The following is a 19,788-nucleotide window of genomic DNA, read 5'->3' on the forward strand; positions in this document are numbered from 1 at the left end:
ATAGTTGCTTTCTTTGGCTTGTAGCAAAATCAGAAGACAAAAGATGTCATGGAAGACTTGGAAGTAGCCATTCTGAAAACATGCCAGTGCATGAATGAACTTAAAAGAGAGGTAAGTCTAGTTTAAACAAATAAAAATAGAATGAAAGCTGGAATTCCTGATGTGTTATGTGTGAACTTCTAAAATAAGGTCCTGTACCCAAAACCACTGGGATCTGTTTATAGAGGAGAGTAGCTAAATCAGAATTACATCAGGGAGATAGTATGTAGTCATCTTCTGTGTCCTAACTTAGAACTGATTAGAAATCTCTTGGATTTGCAGGTTTTTTTCTATCTTAGACAATAATATAAAAGAGAGAAGTGTTTGGAAATAAATACTGTGTTTGTAATCACTGCTTTAACTGTAAAGGGCTTTTTTTTTCCAGGGGGGGGATACTTGTATCACTTTCTAAAATACTTGTTATTGTAGTGTGTTCTTAATTACAGTTGTTCTTTGTAGCGAGCTTGTTCTATTGATTTCTGTAATAGGATTGTGCTATGACAGTGCCTCAGGTGCTTTTCTGGACAGTTGGCAGCTGTGCATGTGCATGTTAGAAGTCATTCTCTTCCTAAATGCAAGCATATTGGGTATCAGAACACTGGAACAGGCTGCCCAGGAGAGTTGTGGAGTCTCCCTCTCTGGGGATATTCCAAACCCGCCTGGATGCGTTCCTGTGTGATCTGGTATAGTAATCCTGCTCCAGCAGGAGGGTTGGACTGGATGAGCTTTCAAGGTCCCTTCCAGCCCCTGATGTTCCATGATCATGTCAAACACAAGATACACACGCATGCAAGGTAGCTGCCTTACTTGGTGCATGGGATGAGCTGCGCTTGCTGATCAGGGTCTTTCACCTCCCCCCACTATTAACGGATAGTGTTGCTGCCTTGTCTGTGCCACAGATCTGAGCCAAACCCAGAATTACTGGTGTCTGGCAGCTTCCAAAAGCATTTAGATATCTTTTCACCTGCTTTAATATTACTGTTCCTTACAACAGATGGAGATGACTAAGTACAGTGACTTAGACTACAGAGCAGTACTAAGGTGGTAGAGGAGTATGGTGAGCTTGCTTAGACTTAAGTCTCAGCTGTTGTAAATGGAAAACCTTAAGTACTCAAAAATCAGGCTGGATATTTTTTAATAAAGGTAAAATGAGAAATTTCATTTTCTGAATTGTTACTCATGCAGCTTTCCTGAAGATTTGAACAGTGCTTTGGACCTATTTCAGTTGCAGTTAGCTGCTTTGCGCTTATGCTGTCAGGTAGTGTGTTGGTCTCCCAGAAGATGGAAGCTACATGATCTGTGCACTTTAATTGTTTTTTTGATTTTAGGTTTTTTTGGTCATCATTTTATAGGAAGTCAGTATTGGAGCTTTCCTGGAGGCACATTCAACTGCCTTAACTGTTGGCTCATAGAATGGTTTAGCTTGAAAGGGACCTTAACATCTACTTGAAAAGCATTGTCTTGGGAGTTTGGAGTGATGCCATTCCCATGTGCTGAGTGATGAGGAAAGGAGGGAATTTTGGGCCAAACAGTATGTGACTGTGTAATTGCATACCTCATCAAGCTAAAGATAACTGCAGTGTAGTTCATTGAAGCAGTAATTAATATCTTGTATTTTCTTGCAGCTCCATCAAGTTAGGTCTTAGCATATTGTCCTTCCCACATATTTCTCTGCATGAAAATGTCCTGCAGTAAAGACTACTTATTTGCCACACCTAAAGATCTTTGTCAGGTGACAATAATAGATAATTACCTTCTGTAAACCAGCTAACAGAGGTGGTATAGAATACAAAATAGTGGGCTACCTGTGCCCTGTGATGTGGCTGCATATTGAAAGCAGTGCAGGTGAAAACACAGCATGTTGGCTTAGAAATTGTGGAGCAAATGGAGTGGGTGTGGATTTCTAAAGTAAAAAGCCCTAAGTTCTGTGCTTGAGACCTGTAGGAAAGCTTGCTTTCTAAGAGCCCTTTTAACATCCCCAGGATTCATGCTACTCAAAATTAGAGTATTATGTAATTTTCCTCCTTTTTGTACTGATTGAATTGATCCCTGAGTAGCTGTGTTTTTGTACATGGCTAAGGAGGGCTGTCCTGTCAGTGTGACTTTGAGTGCTGCAGCATATCAGTCAGCAGCCAGGATCTCTACTGGTGAAATTTAAGTATCCTGAGCCTAATTAAAATGTTGTTGAACATGAGTACTGAGAACACAAGACAGCCATGTTAAAAGTAGTTCTTTCCCACCTCTGTCACTTTATGGGAGAAGCAAAAGATGTGTTCCTTCCTTAAGATAGTTTTTCTGCCAATGATCAGAGACAGCATTACGTAGACTTCATTTTTAGATCAGGATGAAAAGATTCTCTGATGAAAAGGTGATTTCTATGTAGTCTATATATAAATGAGAATTGCCAGTTCCTGCTCTAACATTGCAAGCCTTGTAGCTATTCTTTCTTCAGAGCTGACTTCGTTTCTGAGATAAGTGGCTTGTGCTAATTTTTAATGGCACATGAGCAAGCTATATAAATACTTTATAGCAGGTTGTCAGCATTTTTAAATTCTTTTTGTTGTTCTCAAAAAAAAAATCAAAAACCCACCAATTATGATGGGTTTTAAGGCAGCAACTCTGTTTTCTTGCATTAAATTTATAAAGCAAACCCAAAAGAACTTAGTTCTGGCCAGCCCAAGAAACACTGCCGGGGAAAGGGGAGTAAAAACAGGTAGAATTCGGTGGAATAAAAATCACAACATATCACTCTACTAAAAATTCCTTCTCTAGAGAGTCAAAGCCTGTCAGTGTCACAGCTGCAAGCATACTGCATTCACAAGGACTTGTCCTCCTTGAACAGCCAAGCTTGTATATTCAGTGCAGTTCAGCAGAGTGAGTGTAATGTTACAGGCTCTCATAATAGTCTTATGAGCATAAGGAAGCTGTGCTATTTCTAAAGAGGTTGCTATTTTCTTACCTGGGTTTAAAGTGATAATGATAACATAGCATAAATAAACCTGCTGTGACTGGTCAGTAGAACTAGCAGCAACTGTTCCTGACAGCCACTGTCAAGCAGAGTCCTTCACAGCACAATTTCAACAGATCCATGGGTCTGAAAGTGTGTCTGCTTTTTCCAAGGGAAAGCTTCTCTTTGCTTGTTGGGAGCGTAGAAAGAGTGCTTGAGACTTCTCCAACACCCACCTCTGGCTTCCGCCTCCTTGCATAAAAGATGCTTTTTACTTTTCTAAGGCTGTGTTACAACCTGGTTATATTCAAGCTTTTCTTTGTGTCATTGAGAATTAAACATAGGAAAAGAAAAGTTTCTAATATGTAATTAAATATGTGCATTTATAATATATACATGTATTATAAACTGAAATGCTGTGTGTCTGCAGTCTGATTTAGAGAATTTAATGTGCTCTTTATGAGAAGTGGCCATTGTGTCATGCTGATGCTGAACTCAGTGTCCCACAGATTCATGCATCTGTTTTTTTTCCCAGCTGTAACATTATCAGAAAGCAGTCTGATAACTTCATGTCCTCATTTTATCAGCTGCTCTTTTGTTTCTCTCCATATTTGATTGTGGGGTGTGTTATTGGAGTGCAGTAGATACTATCTTTGTACTTTGAATAGCTACTGAAGAATTGAGCATGCAGATACTGTGCAGTCTAAATGTGAGCTTTCATGGCAGTACATTTTTTTGCTTGTTGGAAAAAATCAGTATCTATCTTAACTTTCTTTGAGTTGGTGCTGGATGAACTTTTTTCCCTCCCAAGGTTTATCTCTCATTCTTTTAATGCTACTCAAGGTCCACAGTGCAGCAACATCTTTGGCAGCAGATCTGCTAAAGTACCATACAGATCACATGGTCCTCAAAGCATTAAAAATCACAGGAGTAGAAGGAAATCTTGAAGCTGTGGCAGAATATACTTGCAAGCTATCAGAGCAGAAAGAGCAACTTGTTGAGGTGAGTTCATGGCTGCCTTTTAAGGACCTTAGAAAATGGGTACATTTGATTTGTATTGTTTTATTGCTTAGTAGGGCTTTGGTCTGTAGTTCTGTAATTTCTACTTCTAGTCTCCTAGTACACTGTATTTTGGGTTGTTCTTGGCAGGCTCTGAGCCAGGGCTGTCATTGTGGCATACAGGTGTTACAGAAGGGATGTACCATTGTACCCAGTTATCCTCCTCAATCTAGACTCAGTCTGTATGTATACATTGGAGCTAAAATGTTCATTTAAAAATACATTCCTAGGTCAAAGTAGAGTTAACAGCCTTTTTATTTCAAGTGACAGGTGTCTGGTCACAGCTGAATTGAACCCCACATTTCAAGTATGCTGGAGTTGTAAGGCTGAGTTTCATCATGCAGTGAGCTTGACTGTCTAGAAGATCTTGTGAATGTTTTTGTCAGTCAGGAGATACTCTTCTTTGTGAAAAGCAGTGTGGGTGTTTCATGTGTTAATGCATCCATGATTTCATATGGTAGCATTCACATGTGGGAAAATGGGACTTCCAAGACTACTGAGAGATCGTGGTTCTTATGAGCACCCGTGGACATGTCTCATGTACCTTGTTGTTCTCTTGTCTGAGAGTCAAGCAGAAGTAACTGTACCAGCAGGATAGTCATAGATTCATAGAATGGCCAAGGTGGGAAGTGACCTCAGAGATCATCTACTCCAATCTCCCCACTATGGGCAGGGACACCTTTCAACACCTCTCAGCTAGACTCAACAGCTCAGGGCCTTGAACACCTTCAGGGAGGAGGCATCCACAGCTTCCTTGGGCAACCTATTCTGGATTCCCACCTTGTTCTGCTTATGAAATAGAAAATACAGAAAACAGGGCTCTAAGCTGTTGGAGAGGTCAAGGGATAATTCTCTTGTATATAGGTGCTTAAAATATGAATTTAAGATCATCTAAACATGAAAATAAAGCAGCACCTCAATGATAACATCATTTTTATCTGGATAATAGGGATGCCAGCAGCTATGCTTGCCTGGCATCAAATACTCATTAGTTTTAAAAGATTCTGAAATCATAGATTCATAGAATGGTTTGGGTTGGAAGGGACTTTTAAAGGTCATCTAGTTCCAACCCTTCTGTCATTGGCAGGGACACCTTCCACTTCACCAGATTGCTTAAGGCCTCATCCGACCTGGCCTTGAACACCTCCAGGGAGGAAGCATCCACCACCTCCCTGGGCAGCCTGCTTCAGTATCTCACCACCCTTACTGTAAAGAGTTTCTTCCTAATATCTAGTCTAAGTATGAGGCTGGAAGATTCATCCCAGAAGTATTCAGCACAGAGAAACAACACCCTTGAACTTCTGAGACTGGCAAATTGATGCTGTGTATTTTTAATTTTGCCTTTAATGTCCCCTTTTTCTGTGACTAATCAGTGCTCCAGTGAGACACTATTGTTTTTTCTTGCATATTTGTCAGGTGTAAGCATGAGATTAAATAGCATTTGTATGTGAGGCTTTACAGCATTACTTTCATATGTGCTGTGTCTGTCTTGCAAAGTCTCCTTCTGATCTGAAAACTTCCATGTCCCTTCTCAGACCAAAGTTTGCTCCCAATCTTGTAAAAAACCAAATCCCAAGCAAACAAACAAAAAAACCCCACCAACCCCCAAACAAACAAACCCCATGAAACATGAAAAAAAAAGAAAACACCCAAATTAAAACCCCCACCAAGAAAAAAACTTCTCAAAGAGAAGCAAAAAAATACCCACACCAAACCACAGCACACAAAGGCAACAAGGCTGATTACATTTTGCTTACACTCAGAGGGCTAGGATGGGGACTCTCGAGCGCCCAGGCATTGTAGAGGTCATCACCAACTGGCCAGAGGGCACTGACTTTGGAAAGCCAGCAGAAGAGAAGGCAGTGACCCGTGCCGAGAAAGCCCCCCCATACAGTGACCTCCCTGAGGAGGAAAAGGCATCTGCTCTGTTCACAGATGGATCCTGCCGCCTGTAGGCAGCAAGCGGAGATGGAAGGCTGCCGTCTGGAACCCCACACGCAGGGTTGCAGAGGCAAGAGATGGAGAAGGTGAATCCAGCCAGTATGCTGAGGTGAAAGCCATCCAGCTGGCCCTGGACATTGCAGAACGAGAGCAGTGGCCAATGCTATACATCTACACCGACTCATGGATGGTAGCAAATGCCTTATGGGGGTGGCTGAAGGAGTGGAAGAGAAATGATTGGCAGAGAAAAGGGAAGCCTATTTGGGCTGCTGATCTCTGGCAAGACATTTCTGCACACCTGGACAACCTACCAGTTAAAATCCAACACATCAGTGCTCACATCCCAAAGAGCAGAGCCACTGAAGAGCAGCAGCATAACCACCAAGCTGACCTGGCTGCCCACATCTGCCAGATTGACCTGGACTGGAATCTTTATACCACAGGAAGTGGGGGGAGTGGGCTAACCATCACCTGGAGTGTGGCCCACCCCTGGGGAGGGGCCAAGACCCCTAGGGTCAGTTTCAGGGTTACTCCCCCAGGAGTGTTAACCCTATACATTTACCATGAAAGGAAACATGATTTGTTTCCTAAATTCATCTGACACTGATTTGCTCTAAGATAATTCAGTCTCCTGGAATGATGAGAGCCTCAATTTTCCACATGGTTGCTAATTGCTGAGCAAGCTTGTTTTGGTGAAGTCATTCATGCTAGAATTTTTCCAAGTTCTGTAGCTGTCTGATTGCTCTCAGGTTTATTCAGTGGCACACGTGAAATTGTTTGGGGTTTTTTTAAGATGTGTTTCTCTTGATGGTTTTCTACACATGACAAGTCAGGATTTAGCCCTGTTTGCCTTGCAAATGCACCCTGAGAAACGCCCAGCTGTGTAATCACCCATAAGTTTCTGAAAACACTGTCAATAACTTAGTGTTTGTGCATGCTCACTCTTTTTCACTACGCATGGAAGCATAATTTGTCTGTTATTTTCTCTTTAAATTTATAGATGTGTCGCTTACTGAGGCATGTTTCTGGAACAGAGCCCCTTGAGATTACCTGTATACATGCAGAAGATACCTTTCAGGTCACTGGCCCACAGGTATGCTTAGCTTTCACCTGGACACTTCTATCAGACATAAATCAATACAAATTACATGTATAAATTGTTTTGGAGACCTAATGTTGAACTGTTAAAGCAGTTAAGAGTTATGCTTTAATACCAGGCAGTAGCTAAAAGATGGTTCAAGGCTACAATGACATAATAACTTGCAGTCTGATGTGTGTGTTTGTGAAGGCATTTGTGAGTTCATGTGCAATGCTATGTACTAGGAGCATCAATAGCAAGTACAGGTTGTTCTGGGGGAAGTATAGGCTGGATGTTAGGAGGGAGTACTTCACAGAGAGAGTGATTGGCATTGGAATGGGCTGCCCAGGGAGATGGTGGAGGCACCATCCCTGGAGGTGTTCAAGAAAAGCCTGGATGAGGCAGTTAGTGCCATGGTCTAGTTGACTGGATAGGGCTGGGTGCTAGGTTGGACTGGATGATCTTGGAGGTCTTTTCCAACCTGGTTGATTCTATGATCCTATGATACTTTGTTCTCTTGCCAGATAATTTCTGCTGCAGAAACACTGGCATTGCATCCATCTAGCAAGATTGCAAAAGAAAACCTTGAGGTGTTCTGTGAGGCCTGGGAGTCTCAACTGAGTGACATGTCTATGTTGTTGAGAGAAATCAATGATGTGTTTGAAGGAAGAAGAGGTAAGAATAATATGTAGAAATTAGGAAAAAAAATGCAGGTTTCAGAACTTGTAGCCTAGGGATTTTAAGTGTGATTTAGGAAATACTGTTTCTTAAGAGCACAGTAAACTGACCCACAGCCCTTATGGCAGTGTGGAATGTTGGTGATGATACATGAATTAATGTGCCTACTGGATTTCTTTTCAAGAACAAGGACCAAACATTTGGCCTGGTTTCTGCAAATTTAGCTATGTTTAACTCTCTGCAGACTTCCAGCAAAAGTACATAGAACTAAGGACACAAAAGCATTTGACATAGCTCTTTGCCAGTAGTGTCTGAAAATAAGGGGTGGGTATAGGGCTTTCATCCTACCTCCTGGTGTTGATCTGTTGGAAGGTAGGAGAGCCCTGCAGAGGGACCTGGACAGGCTGGATGGGTGGGCAGAGGCCAATGGGATGAGATTTAACAAGACCAAGTGCAGGGTTCTGCACTTTGGCCACAACAACCCCAAGCAGTGCTACAGGCTGGGGACTGAGTGGCTGGAGAGCAGCCAGGAGGAAAGGGACCTGGGGGTACTGATAGATAGTAAGCTGAAGATGAGCCAGCAGTGTGCCCAGGTGGCCAAGAGAGCCAATGGCATCCTGGCCTGCATCGGGAACAGTGTGGCCAGTAGGACAAGGGAGGTTATTCTTCCCCTGTACTCAGCACTGGTCAGGCCACACCTTGAGTGCTGTGTCCAGTTCTGGGCTCCTCAATTCAAGAAAGATGTTGAGGTGCTGGAACATGTCCAGAGAAGGGCAATGAAGCTGGTGAGGGGCCTGGAACACAAACCCTATGAGGAGAGGCTGAGGGAGCTGAGGTTGTTTAGCCTGGAGAAGAGGAGGCTCAGGGGTGACCTCATTGCTGTCTACAACTACCTGAAGGGAGGCTGTAGCCAGGTGGGGTTGGGCTCTTCTGCCAGGCAACCAGCAATAGAACAAGGGGACACAGTCTCAAGTTGTGCTGGGGGAAGTATAGGCTGGGTGTTAGGAGGAAGTTCTTGCCAGAGAGAGTGATTGGCATTGGAATGGGCTGCACAGGGAGGTGGTGGAGTCACCTTCCCTGGAGGTGTTCAAGAAAAGCCTGGATGAGGCACTTAGTGCCATGGTGTAGTTGACTGGCTAGGGCTGGGTGCTAGGTTGGGCTGGATGATCTTGGAGGTCTCTTCCCACCTGGTTGATTCTGTGATTCTATGACAATCATGATACAACTTGAATTATGTGACATGCTTCACTCATTTCCTGTATTTCCGCCAAAGGTGTGTGTGTGTATCCACACACAGACACTATACTATCAGCTTGCCTTGTGTTCACTTTGTAATGTAGTGAATGTAGTTATTTGATTTTTAAACTGCTGTCCTTTCTCCTGGATGGGATCTCTGATGACTGCACAATCTTGGGATTATTTCTTTGGTTGGTAAGTTTATTGGTATTTGTACAACATGTAGAAGAAAGCCTTGGGGTCTTAACATTCTGTGTTTCCTTTTAGCATAGGGTGGTTTGCCTTTAAAATGGAAGCCATTGGTTTTACTTTTTATCTAACATAGTTTTCTTTTGGAGTATGTCTTCAGTGTAGCCTTCTTGCAGCTTTGTGTTTGTTTCAGTCTTCGAGGTATAACTGCATACAGGTAGAATGTACTACATAATAATTCTGAATGTCTTGTATTTTTAAGAAAATCACTCAGGTTTAAAAGTTTAGGTTTAGTTAAATACAGAGACTGCATTTTTCTGTATCCTAGGTACAGAAAAAAATAGATCCTTATTCAGGTCAGATGACACTTTATCAATGACATAATACTTCATCTTACTATTAATGTGAGACCTGCTTTCATTTTTATGGTTCTTTTCAGTTTACCTTTCTGTATTTGCTCAGATTTTTCTCTAAGGAGTTCTTTTCTGCCAGATTTCTTGTGGGGACATGAAATAACCCACCACAAGACTTGAATTGTTGCTGCTGGTTGCTAGATGAATGTGTGTCTGAGCCTGAAGACTTGTAAAAGAAAAGCAGATTGAAATTCTGAGCAAGCTCACAATAACTGTGTGTAGCACAGGTTCTTGAGAATTGGAGGCAGTTGAGAAAGACATGATTGCTTGCTACCTTCCTCGTTCTTCCACCTTGGTCTGGAGTGCCATATGAAAATGGGTAGCAATTGGAGATCTTGTTTGTGGGCCTTTTAGCTTTGAGTGTTTTGGTGTTGTTCCTTTTCATTTGGAGAGCCAAGAACCATACTGGCATTCTTCAAACAAAGCATTAAATCTTAAGTAAGGCAACTTAAAACATGGTATTAGTCTAATGTGTTACAGTAAATTTGGAATTCAGCATGGTTCATCATGCAGTATCTAATTTTTTTCATACTGGTACACTGTTCTAGCTGGCTTGAGTAATAACCATTTAATATCTCTTTATATTTGTGTGCATGTGTGTTTGCATATATATAATACTGTATTTAAAAATAATAGGATGAGAATTATGCAGCCATGGCAAAGTATGTTCTTGGCTCTCCAAACAAATGGTTCTCAATGTTGTGGCAGATTTCCAGCCTCTTCTCTACACAGTAACTTTCTTTTCTCTTGTGGTTGACAGCAGATAACAGATTTTTTTCCAAGTGATGCTTTCCAATTTCTTTAAAGCATCGTTCCACAAGACAACCCAGTATCATTGCTTGAAGGAGAGAAGAGAATGAGTAGCCTGAGCATGTTGGAGGCTGTAGTGTGTGTGGGCCTGGGTGCAGTGAAGACTTTCTTCTGCTGTTTGTCATGGTCAGATGAGTCCCTTCTTGTTAGCATCTCTCATTTTCTCAGTCTGTCTTTCAGCATAAAGTGTTCTGATACCACCACTGGTAAGATAGAAAGTGCAGCTTGTACTCTTTGTATGGCCTCAGGTGCATTAGGTCTTATGCTTCCAGAACAATGCTTAAGAAATCATGCTACCATTTCCCTTCTCTCATGGCCAGCTCAGTAAGGGAATTCTCTCTGAATCAGAATTGTTTCATTTTAAGTGTCAGTTACCTCCTTAAAAATAATTTGTTCTCCTATATAGACTCTTCTACATATAGAAGAATTTTCCTCTGTATTGTGAGCTAATCTTTGCTTCTTTTCTCTGTTAGACTTCAAGAATGCTTCTTGTCACAAAAAAAAAAAGGGGGGGGAAAAAGTCTCATCCACATAACTTCACCTTTTCTGCTTTCAGAAAATAGCCTAAAGTTACTTTGCTACTTTTCAGCATTTTTTTTTCTCCTAGAAAACATGTCTGGTGACCCAGTAAATAAATCAAAATATTTGTTTGCTATGAGATGATGAGAGTGGCATTCACAAAACTTCTGCCTCTGAACACAATGAAGTTACACAATATTTGATAAGAATTCATTCTCATATCTCAGACTTGGTTTAATGTCGAGGTTGGTAAACGTGTCTGTATTTTACAGAATAAAATGTTATCAAGTGCTTTATTTCTAGTAGAATTGTGATTGGGAATAACAAAAAAGAGTTACAGTGAGAGGGTATATATATTTTTTTCCTCCTCAGTTTAAAAAAGTTGTATTTTTGTACTACCAATTTACATGTATGGCTTTGTTAGAGAGTTCAGAATACAGCTTTAGAGGCAAAAAATGAGTGGTGACTGAATGTGCTGGACACATCAAATAAAAAGAAGCATTTTTCTGATTACATCAGATTCACATCGTTTATTTCTTTATTTTTGAACAATTGCATAACTCCTGAGAGGCTGAACTTTTTAGCTTGGAGAGGAGACTTAAGGGTGACTTCATTAATATTTATGAATATGTAAGGGGTGAGTGCCAGGAGGATGGAGCCAGCCTCTTCTCGGTGATGCCCAGTGGCAGGACAAGGGGCAATGGGTGGAAGCTGAGGCACAGGAGGTTCCATGTGAACCTGAGGAAGAATTTTTTCACTGTAAGGGTGACAGAGCACTGGAACAGGCTGCCCAGAGGGATTGTGGAGTCTCCCTCTCTGGAGATAGTCAAGAACTGTCTAGATACATTCCAGTGTGGTCTGCTCTAGGTGATCCTGCTCTGCCAGTGAGGCTGGATCAGATGATCTTTCGAGGTCCCTTTCAGCCCCTGATATTCTATGATTCTATGATTCCTTATCCAGTGTTTCTTACTATGAGCAAATCAAGTATTTCTCATCCTGAGGTTCAAAACTGACATGGATAGAGAGCCAGATTTAGCTTAGAAGTCAAGCAATATGCTATTCAATGTTAATGTAATTGCACCAAGTTGTGGCCACGTAGAAATGGGCTTGCCTTGAGGAGAGCAATGCACAAACACATAATGAGTGGGGAGGGCTGGTGAGCACGCAACTCAGTAACCCTCACTGAAAATGCCTGTGTAATGCAGACCTGTACATTGAGGTAGAGTTGGCTTTCTTTTGCTAAATCCTAAAACACTCTTTAATCTTGTAGTGCAGAAGCCTGTTCTGCAGTGCTTGTGTTTGAAGTGTTGCATGGCTGGTCTGTACTGGGCTCCTGGAGGGTGATCCTGTCAGCTGGATGTCTGCTTCAGCCCATGGAGGGTTTGGGTTGTTCTCAGAATTTCCAGTTTAGGTTAAATACTTAACTCTTGCCTCTTGAATCACCTACTGAAAGTACTTCTCACTGTCCCAACCTGTTGGATGTCAGGCAATTTCTTTTTTTCCTCCCCTTCTAACTTTTTGGTGGAGAAGAATGTCAATAATCCCCAGACTGCTGCCTTGTAACCTGATCAGAAGTGAGAAAATGAGTTATGAAGACCACTTCCCTTTCTGCCCTCGTCTTTTGTTTTGCTCAGTTGATTTGAGAGGGGTTAAATGACCACGAAGATTTAGAAAGGGCCATAGCTGATGAGTTGGGCAATTTCAGAATGTAGAAGTTTAGAGTTCTAGAAAGAAGGGTGAAAAAGTGAGCTTAAAAACAGGATTTTGAAATGGATATAGAGGAATTTGGGCAGGAAAAAAACATGACTGGAACTAGTGTAAAGCAGAAAAGTGGAAGACAAAGAGGTAAAATAATAAAAGTTGATTTACAACAAGAAAGAAAAGAATTAAATGAAAAATGGAGGAGCAGGTTAGGAGAAACAAAGGTAGACTCAAATAAAAAGGAAGATCATACTAGAGAGAGAAACCAGTTGCTTTTATAGCAAAGATCTGACTTACAAACTAAGGAAATGAAATACCTGAAAAAAAAACACCTGTCTGTATTCTGTTAATGGAATCAAATATGAATTCTGTGATTATACTAATGTAATTAAGTATTTGTGATGAAGCAGGACTATCTCTGGCCTGAGCTGATCTGCACTTTTGAAAGGTCCGGTAGAAGTGGGTCCAATGAGGTGAGGTGGTTTTTTTGTGTGTGTTTTGTAGGGTTTTTGTGGTCTTTTCAAATGTTCAGAGAAATAAATAGTGAGGTCCTCTGAATATGGTGAACGACTAAACCTTGTAAAGCCAAATATTTGCAATCACTTGAAGATCAAAACTGATTTTTTTCCCCCCTTACTTCTGTTGCCCACCTCTTTCTGTGTGGTTTCCCTAATTCTGAATTCCTGCCTTGTTTGTATGTCCTCTCTTTGTGCATTGTATTCCATTTGTTGCATCAAAGCTCTCTGTGGTGGTGTGTTTTGTTTTTATTAACGTGGTACAACAATTTTTTGCATAGCTTCAAGGAGATCTTTTATGCTGCAGCATTTGATAGTTTTTGTTCTGGGCACATCTCGCATGTTTTCTTACCCACCCTTTAGCTGATGTCTTTGACGTGCAGGGTATTGTAAATCACTTCTTATCCTTTGTATCAGTCTTCAATGAGAAATCATGCTTGGATGCACACTTGGGAAATGAATATCTGAATAACTCTGCCTTCTGAAAAAAAAAAATAGATAGGCAGCTTGTGCCCTGATAGCTCATTTAATCTTTTGCAGAACTAAGTAGGGGGAGGAAGAAATATCTTAGAAAGGAAGAACTAAATTTTTCATGCTTATGAAGAAGGTTGAGAGACACTCATCAACTCATGAAAACCTGCTTTTCAGGAGTCATTTGGCTAGACATGGAGCTCATAGTCTTTCTGTGGTGTTAGGAGATAGAGCATGCTTTCAAAACATCATGAATACACACAATTCCTGTCTGCCAAGGACTATGCTCTGCAGGTGCTGATACAAGAGGAGGAAGAAGTAATTACAGGGGGGTTGTTCCTTGACCTTTGTCTGTTGAGATGCATCACATCTATGCAAGCTTGGTGCCAATATCCATTATAGTAACCCTTTATTTCTTCATGGAATCTGTTTTTCATGAACTCTTTCTTTTATTTAGCAGACTTTCCTCTCCTCAATCTCTGGTAAGAAATTTCAGTCTTCACAGATAATTAAGTCCTCCAGTAACTGGAGCTCTAATCCCAGGCTGTCAGCCCAGGCACTGTTTGATCTCGTCCATAAACTTTTCTTGTCTATTTCTTGGTAGCACCTAAAAGAATATATTTTTTTTGTCCTTTACTTTGCTCAGATTTGGAATATCTGAGGCTCCTGGTAGTATGGAAAGTTATTCACTAAGTGTATGTAATGCTATAGAGCTTTTTTCTTTTAAAATGCAGTGCCCATGGAATAAGTATAGTGCAGTGCAACATGCACTATTGGCCTTACTTGGAAATCTTGCCCAGGTATTTCTTACTAGTGCCAGTGTCTAGTCCAAATTTTACACCACTCAACCCACACCAAGAAAAGCCTTATGTTGAGCTACCATTTTGTGTTCTGTACTTCACAACAAAGAGAATGCATGTGTCCATGGCTTCTCAGTCACTGGGGAGAGATTTTTCACTTGCTTATGGGCTGCATGCAGGAGGTTAGAAATTTACTGAGGAAAATTGTTCAGAGGAGCTTTCTTTACTGCCAGCTGGTGAGAGCTAACGTTCAATAGTACACAGTTCTTGGCTTGTCTCTGGAAGTACAAGACAGGGAATCCTCTGCAGTATTCAAAGAGGAGGAATTCCAGGTAAGTGATTTGCATTTCTAGTGCTGCATGTTAAAGAAGGATGAAGTAAGGCATGTGACTGTGTTTATTAAAGTCTGCATACAAATTTGGGGGTAAATATGTGTGTTCTTCATAGGAGAGAAGCGTGTGTACCTATCGCTGCCCAGACCAGGGGTAAGTTGCTTTTGGGATTGTTGCATTTACTTTGTATCTGCTATTAACAGACTGACTTCTTCTCTAACTGACTTCTTTCCATGTCACATCTTGATGAGGACATAGCAATATCTTGGTAACATGCATCCTGAATAGATGGCTGACAGTAAATTATCAGACTACATCAATTTAGTAAGTTAATAGCAAACATATTGCAAATGGGGGTAACCAGTTACACAATAGGCTTTAATCACTTTAATTCCTGGTCATTAATATGACCCTTTCTATCATGTGTTTGACTGTCACAGTGTATAATGAAAGATGCATTGTTACTATTAAACCAGTAGGAATATACTGCAAAATGCTGAAAATAAGTCTTGGTGATCCACTTGGGGAATTTTGACATTACTGCCTGAGTTGGCCTATTTGGAATAAAATGGGCATGTTCATGCCTTTTGTAGGCTCTTCAAATAATGGGTTTTCTTTTTTATTTTTACAGTGTTTTTAATGCAGGGAAAAACTCTAAACCACATGTCCAGGTTTAGTTGTGAGGTAGTTAATAACAACTCTAGCTGATGTTTATACTAGGTACTGCACTGGCTCTGAGAGCATCTGAGCTTTAGGAAGCCTAAACCTTAGTATCATGTCAGTCATCAGTCATTCAACTTAGTACAGGCTGAATTTTCTCACAATAGGGAAAATGAATCCTCTCAGAAGGTACAGTAACCTCTAGATATTTTCTTTCTTTCTCCTTGCTTTCTTTCCTTAACTTGTAACGTTGAGGAGCTAGAGTGTGAAATGATCCTCTGTCTCTATCTCCTGTTGTACAGTTGTGTGACTTCCAACACAGTATGTTGCCTCTGCCCCTTAATAAAAAGAGAAAAGATTGTACATTATAAATCCAGTCTGCAAATTTAAATAGAATATGTTAGGCTGGGTGAGCATGGATGAATTTTGTGGTTATGGAACCAAACATTGAGGCAGGAAAATAAATTGGTTTAGTAACTTTTGATAGGGTTTTTGTCCCTCACTGGTTTGACTAAGCTACACAGCTGCTGGACTCAGCTGAAATTTAAAGAGGTGTTTGAACTCAGAGTTCCACTTACTGATTCATATGCCTTTTATAAAAGCTTTGTTTCTAGGATTTAAACAATTCTGCTTTGTTGTGGTTTGAAATGTTGCTGCTTTTTTTTTTTTTGCTTGTTTCTTCAATATTGCAAGATTTGGGGGAGTTACAATTAATGCACAGTTTAAAAGTAGACAGGAATTGTAGATTACGTCCATTAGACAACAGAGTTTCTTCACAGAGTCTTTTCATTGCCTAATTGATGCAACTAACATTTGGAACTGCCTCTCTTCCCAGTGCTATGACTCTTGGTACAGTCACTTCTCTCCCTGCTGCCATGACAGAGGTCTGCTGTGTCTGGCTAGTGCCCACGCTGTCCCTGCACAGAAGCCACACTGTTCCTGTCGATCTAGTTGGATTACATATTGTGTGACATCTGTTTTATTGTGACTGTCCTGGTAATGAGTGGCATCCTGGACCATGCCATATTTGAGGACAGAGCAGTAGTGATGATTCCCGTGTGTAATTAGTGCACAAATAGTGCTAGGTGTCAAATCATGTTTCAAAAGGCGTTGTAACTTGCTTATCTTTTACCAGTCCTATTCAGATAGTGTGAAGTGAAGAGTGGAGGAAACTACAAATCTCAACCATTCTGAGGTTTCTTTATTTGAGGATGATAGAAAAACCTATCAGTGCTTGAGTGCTTGTTTTCTTGAATACCCTTCATTCAGCAGCTTAAATGTTTGCCTAGCCTTGTAGCCCAAAGTGTCTTTATCACAGTATCACAGTATCATCAGGGTTGGAAGAGACCTCACAGATCATCAAGTCCAACCCTTTACCACAGAGCTCAAGGCTAGACCATGGCAACAAAGCTTGGCTTTGTGTTCATTTCTTCTTTTACAACTGCACCTTAAATCCAGGGCCAGGTTGGATGAGGCCTTGAGCAGCCAAGGCTGGCTGAGAGGCATCCCTGCCCATGGCAGGGAGGATGAAGTTGGATGATCTCTAAGGTCCCTTCCAACCTAAGCAACCTGTAGCAATTGCTAGAATGTGCAATATGGTCAAATTTAAATGACAATTAGGAGTATCAGTTGTTACACTTCTTGCTAAATCTTTCAATATGACATCAGCAATTCACATACACAGGCAGGATCACAGTGTCTGATCTGGGTAGGCATTCATAGGAATCAGAATATTAAAAAAATTGAGGATAGGAAAAGAGAAATGGTGTGAAAGCTAAACTGAGCAGCAAATTGCTGTAGGAACTTCAGTAGCAGTTCCTTTTCTTCTCCCCCAAACTGTTGATGTGAGAGTCTGCACAGGCAGCTTACTTCTGATGCTGTTCACAATGCCTCGTGCTTTTTCTGTCCCCACCAAAGGCACTACTGGTGCTAATTAGCCCAGGTAATAAATAGCAGCTCTTTACAGATTCTCACGCAAGGATCTCAGTCCTGCACTCCTATCACCCAGCATCCTCTAAGGGCTCAGACCTCTCCAAGTTATGATGCCACCTTTGTCCTTTCCGTTCTTCTGCACGCCATAGCAGTTTCTGCATGTGGGAATGTGGACTGTGACTCCCCTGTCTGTCACTTTTTGCTGTCTTTGCACAGTGACAGCACCAGCACACAAAGTTAAAGCTCTACAGTCAAATTAATTTGAAACAAATGATGTGTTGGAGTTGCAGTGTGTGTTAGGCAGTTGGTGAGGTCTACTTTACTAGGTAGTTCAGTCACATCAGTACCACTCATTACTTTTTTAGTCTGAGGCAATATTTGGCTTGCAGCCAGACTGGTATTGCAGATAATTGGTGACTTAAACGAAGGAAATTCAGCTACTTCAGTAACGTGGCACAGAATAATGAGCTACATCATCACTCTGGCTTTTACATGGGTTGTACCCTAGACCTGCCTCTTATAAGAGCAAGGAGAAGAGATGGAACCTGAGAACTATGGAAGAGGTCTTTGCCTTGAAACTTTAGGCACAGATGCTGTTTGCACATGCCATTTCAGGAGGACAGCCAGATCTGAACAGGTTCCACTGAGAAGCTTGTCTGAGCCAGTGAAATTCTCCTGCGAAGCCTGCTTCTGAGTATAGACCCACCTCTTATGGCTTGTTAGTAAAGTGATTACTAATTCCTTTAACCTAAAACCTCTGCTTTTTGCTTGAAACAGAAGCATAATGCAAATCTGAAAGCATTGAAGCCAGTCAAACTAGATACTGAGGTAAGAAGCCATCATTTTAGTAAAAACTTTTTTCTTTACCCTATTTGGAGAGTGTATTTTCAAGTGCCAAAAATATGGTTGCCACTTACAGGAACAGGCAAAAATTGCAAAACTTGGATTAGAATTGCATCTGCTCACATCTGATGTGGATTCTGAGACAGAAAAGTGGGAGGATCAGGAGAACGAGATCGTGCAACATGGACAAGGCATGTCAAGTATGGCCTATTCCATGTATTTATTTACCAGGTAATTACACTGTATGCAGCACATTTTGCTAGGAGAAGAGCATTAACTGTGTTTATAAAGTGAGACAGTTTCCCCTTCAGAGTATAATAGTTGGGATACATTCATAAATTACCTTTAATTTGTGTCCTTGCACATTATGAATCCTCACAGATTCCTAAGCTGCTGGATAATGAAATCAGGGGGTGGGGGGGGTGGGGTTTAAAGTGTTAAATGCCTGGTTTGTTGCAGAGCAGCTACTTAATGCTTGGGTACAGAAAACATTCTAAGCAGCACATTCATATATACTTTGAAAAGTAAGAGAATTAAAGCACAAATATGTAACTGTAGATGAGAATTACTGATCTTTGGCACACTGGAAGGTGTTCTTCTGAAACTGTCTGTGCAGCGTCAGCTTTCTTATTTGAAGGATTTATGATGTGATGTTGGGTTTTAGTTGTTGTTTGTGGTTGGAGTTTTTCTTGTTTTAGTAAGAGTTGAGTTTGCTGTTTTTTACCTACTAGTCCAGTAACACTCAGAATTCCAGACATGAATTTCTATCCTTGTTCAGTTGATGAGAACTGAAGCGTTGTTGATGTCCTAGTAGTTTGTAGGCACTGAGGTGTTAACGCGGTACTTTGAAGTGCAATTCCTGTAGAAAGTTGTGCATGGTATCTTCTAAAAGACTGATACCTTGCAGTTCAGGGGTGTGGATGAGGGCAAGAGAAGGTAAACTGTGCAAGCAGCAAGCAAAATCACCTACAGTCTATACATGATGTATTTTCTGCTTTCATTATTTCCCACAGGGGAGAAGGGCTTCTGAAAACTACTCAAGATTTATTTCATCAAGCAGAGGTAATACATTTTTAACAAAATAGGACTAAGGCACTCTGAGGGAAGAACAATTTGGTTCTTAACTCTCTTATTCCTTACACATAAGTACAGCATACCCTGAAATAATGGGCAAATGTAGATTTTAAGAAGTCAAACTCTGGTCTATACTTCCTGAAAGAGAACTTTTCAGTGTCCCAGGGGTAGCGTAGGACAGCATTCATTGAACTGAGACATTCCAGTTAGGAGTAGAAACAGTAAACTGGTATTATGGCAAATACTCATAGAATGCCAGGTTGGAAGTGACCTCAAGGATCATCTAGTCCAACCTTTCAGGGTAAGAACATAGTTTAAACAATATGTCCCCAGCACCCTGTCAAGGTGGGCTTTGAAACTGTCTTAATGTAGGGGAATCTACCACCTCCCTTGGGAGTTTATTTATATGGCGCACTTCAGTGCATTAGTAGCAATCATTGTGTCACTTAGCTCAGTCCCTGATGCTATCAGGGAGTACTCCATCTGAGTCTGAGCCCCTGATGCTATCAGGGAGTACTCCATCTGAGTCTGAGCACCAGTATTTTCATGGG

At 41.1% G+C, this 19,788-nt stretch overlaps 1 protein-coding gene across 1 annotated transcript in view; it reads left to right on the forward strand.

Annotated features, from left to right (window-relative positions):
* The window catches only part of CTNNAL1 (catenin alpha like 1), a 64,999-nt gene that overhangs the window by 42,376 nt on the left and 2,835 nt on the right, over positions 1 to 19,788 (forward strand). The window contains exons 8-15 of the mRNA XM_064150060.1: positions 25 to 111; positions 3,830 to 3,988; positions 6,987 to 7,079; positions 7,589 to 7,739; positions 14,844 to 14,881; positions 18,098 to 18,148; positions 18,240 to 18,394; positions 19,177 to 19,225. Coding sequence (XP_064006130.1) covers positions 25 to 111; positions 3,830 to 3,988; positions 6,987 to 7,079; positions 7,589 to 7,739; positions 14,844 to 14,881; positions 18,098 to 18,148; positions 18,240 to 18,394; positions 19,177 to 19,225 — 783 coding nt within the window. The remainder of the gene's footprint in view (positions 1 to 24; positions 112 to 3,829; positions 3,989 to 6,986; positions 7,080 to 7,588; positions 7,740 to 14,843; positions 14,882 to 18,097; positions 18,149 to 18,239; positions 18,395 to 19,176; positions 19,226 to 19,788) is intronic.

Source organism: Pogoniulus pusillus, chromosome 10, assembly GCF_015220805.1.
Source record: "Pogoniulus pusillus isolate bPogPus1 chromosome 10, bPogPus1.pri, whole genome shotgun sequence".
In the NCBI taxonomy this organism is placed as follows: Eukaryota; Metazoa; Chordata; class Aves; order Piciformes; family Lybiidae; genus Pogoniulus; species Pogoniulus pusillus.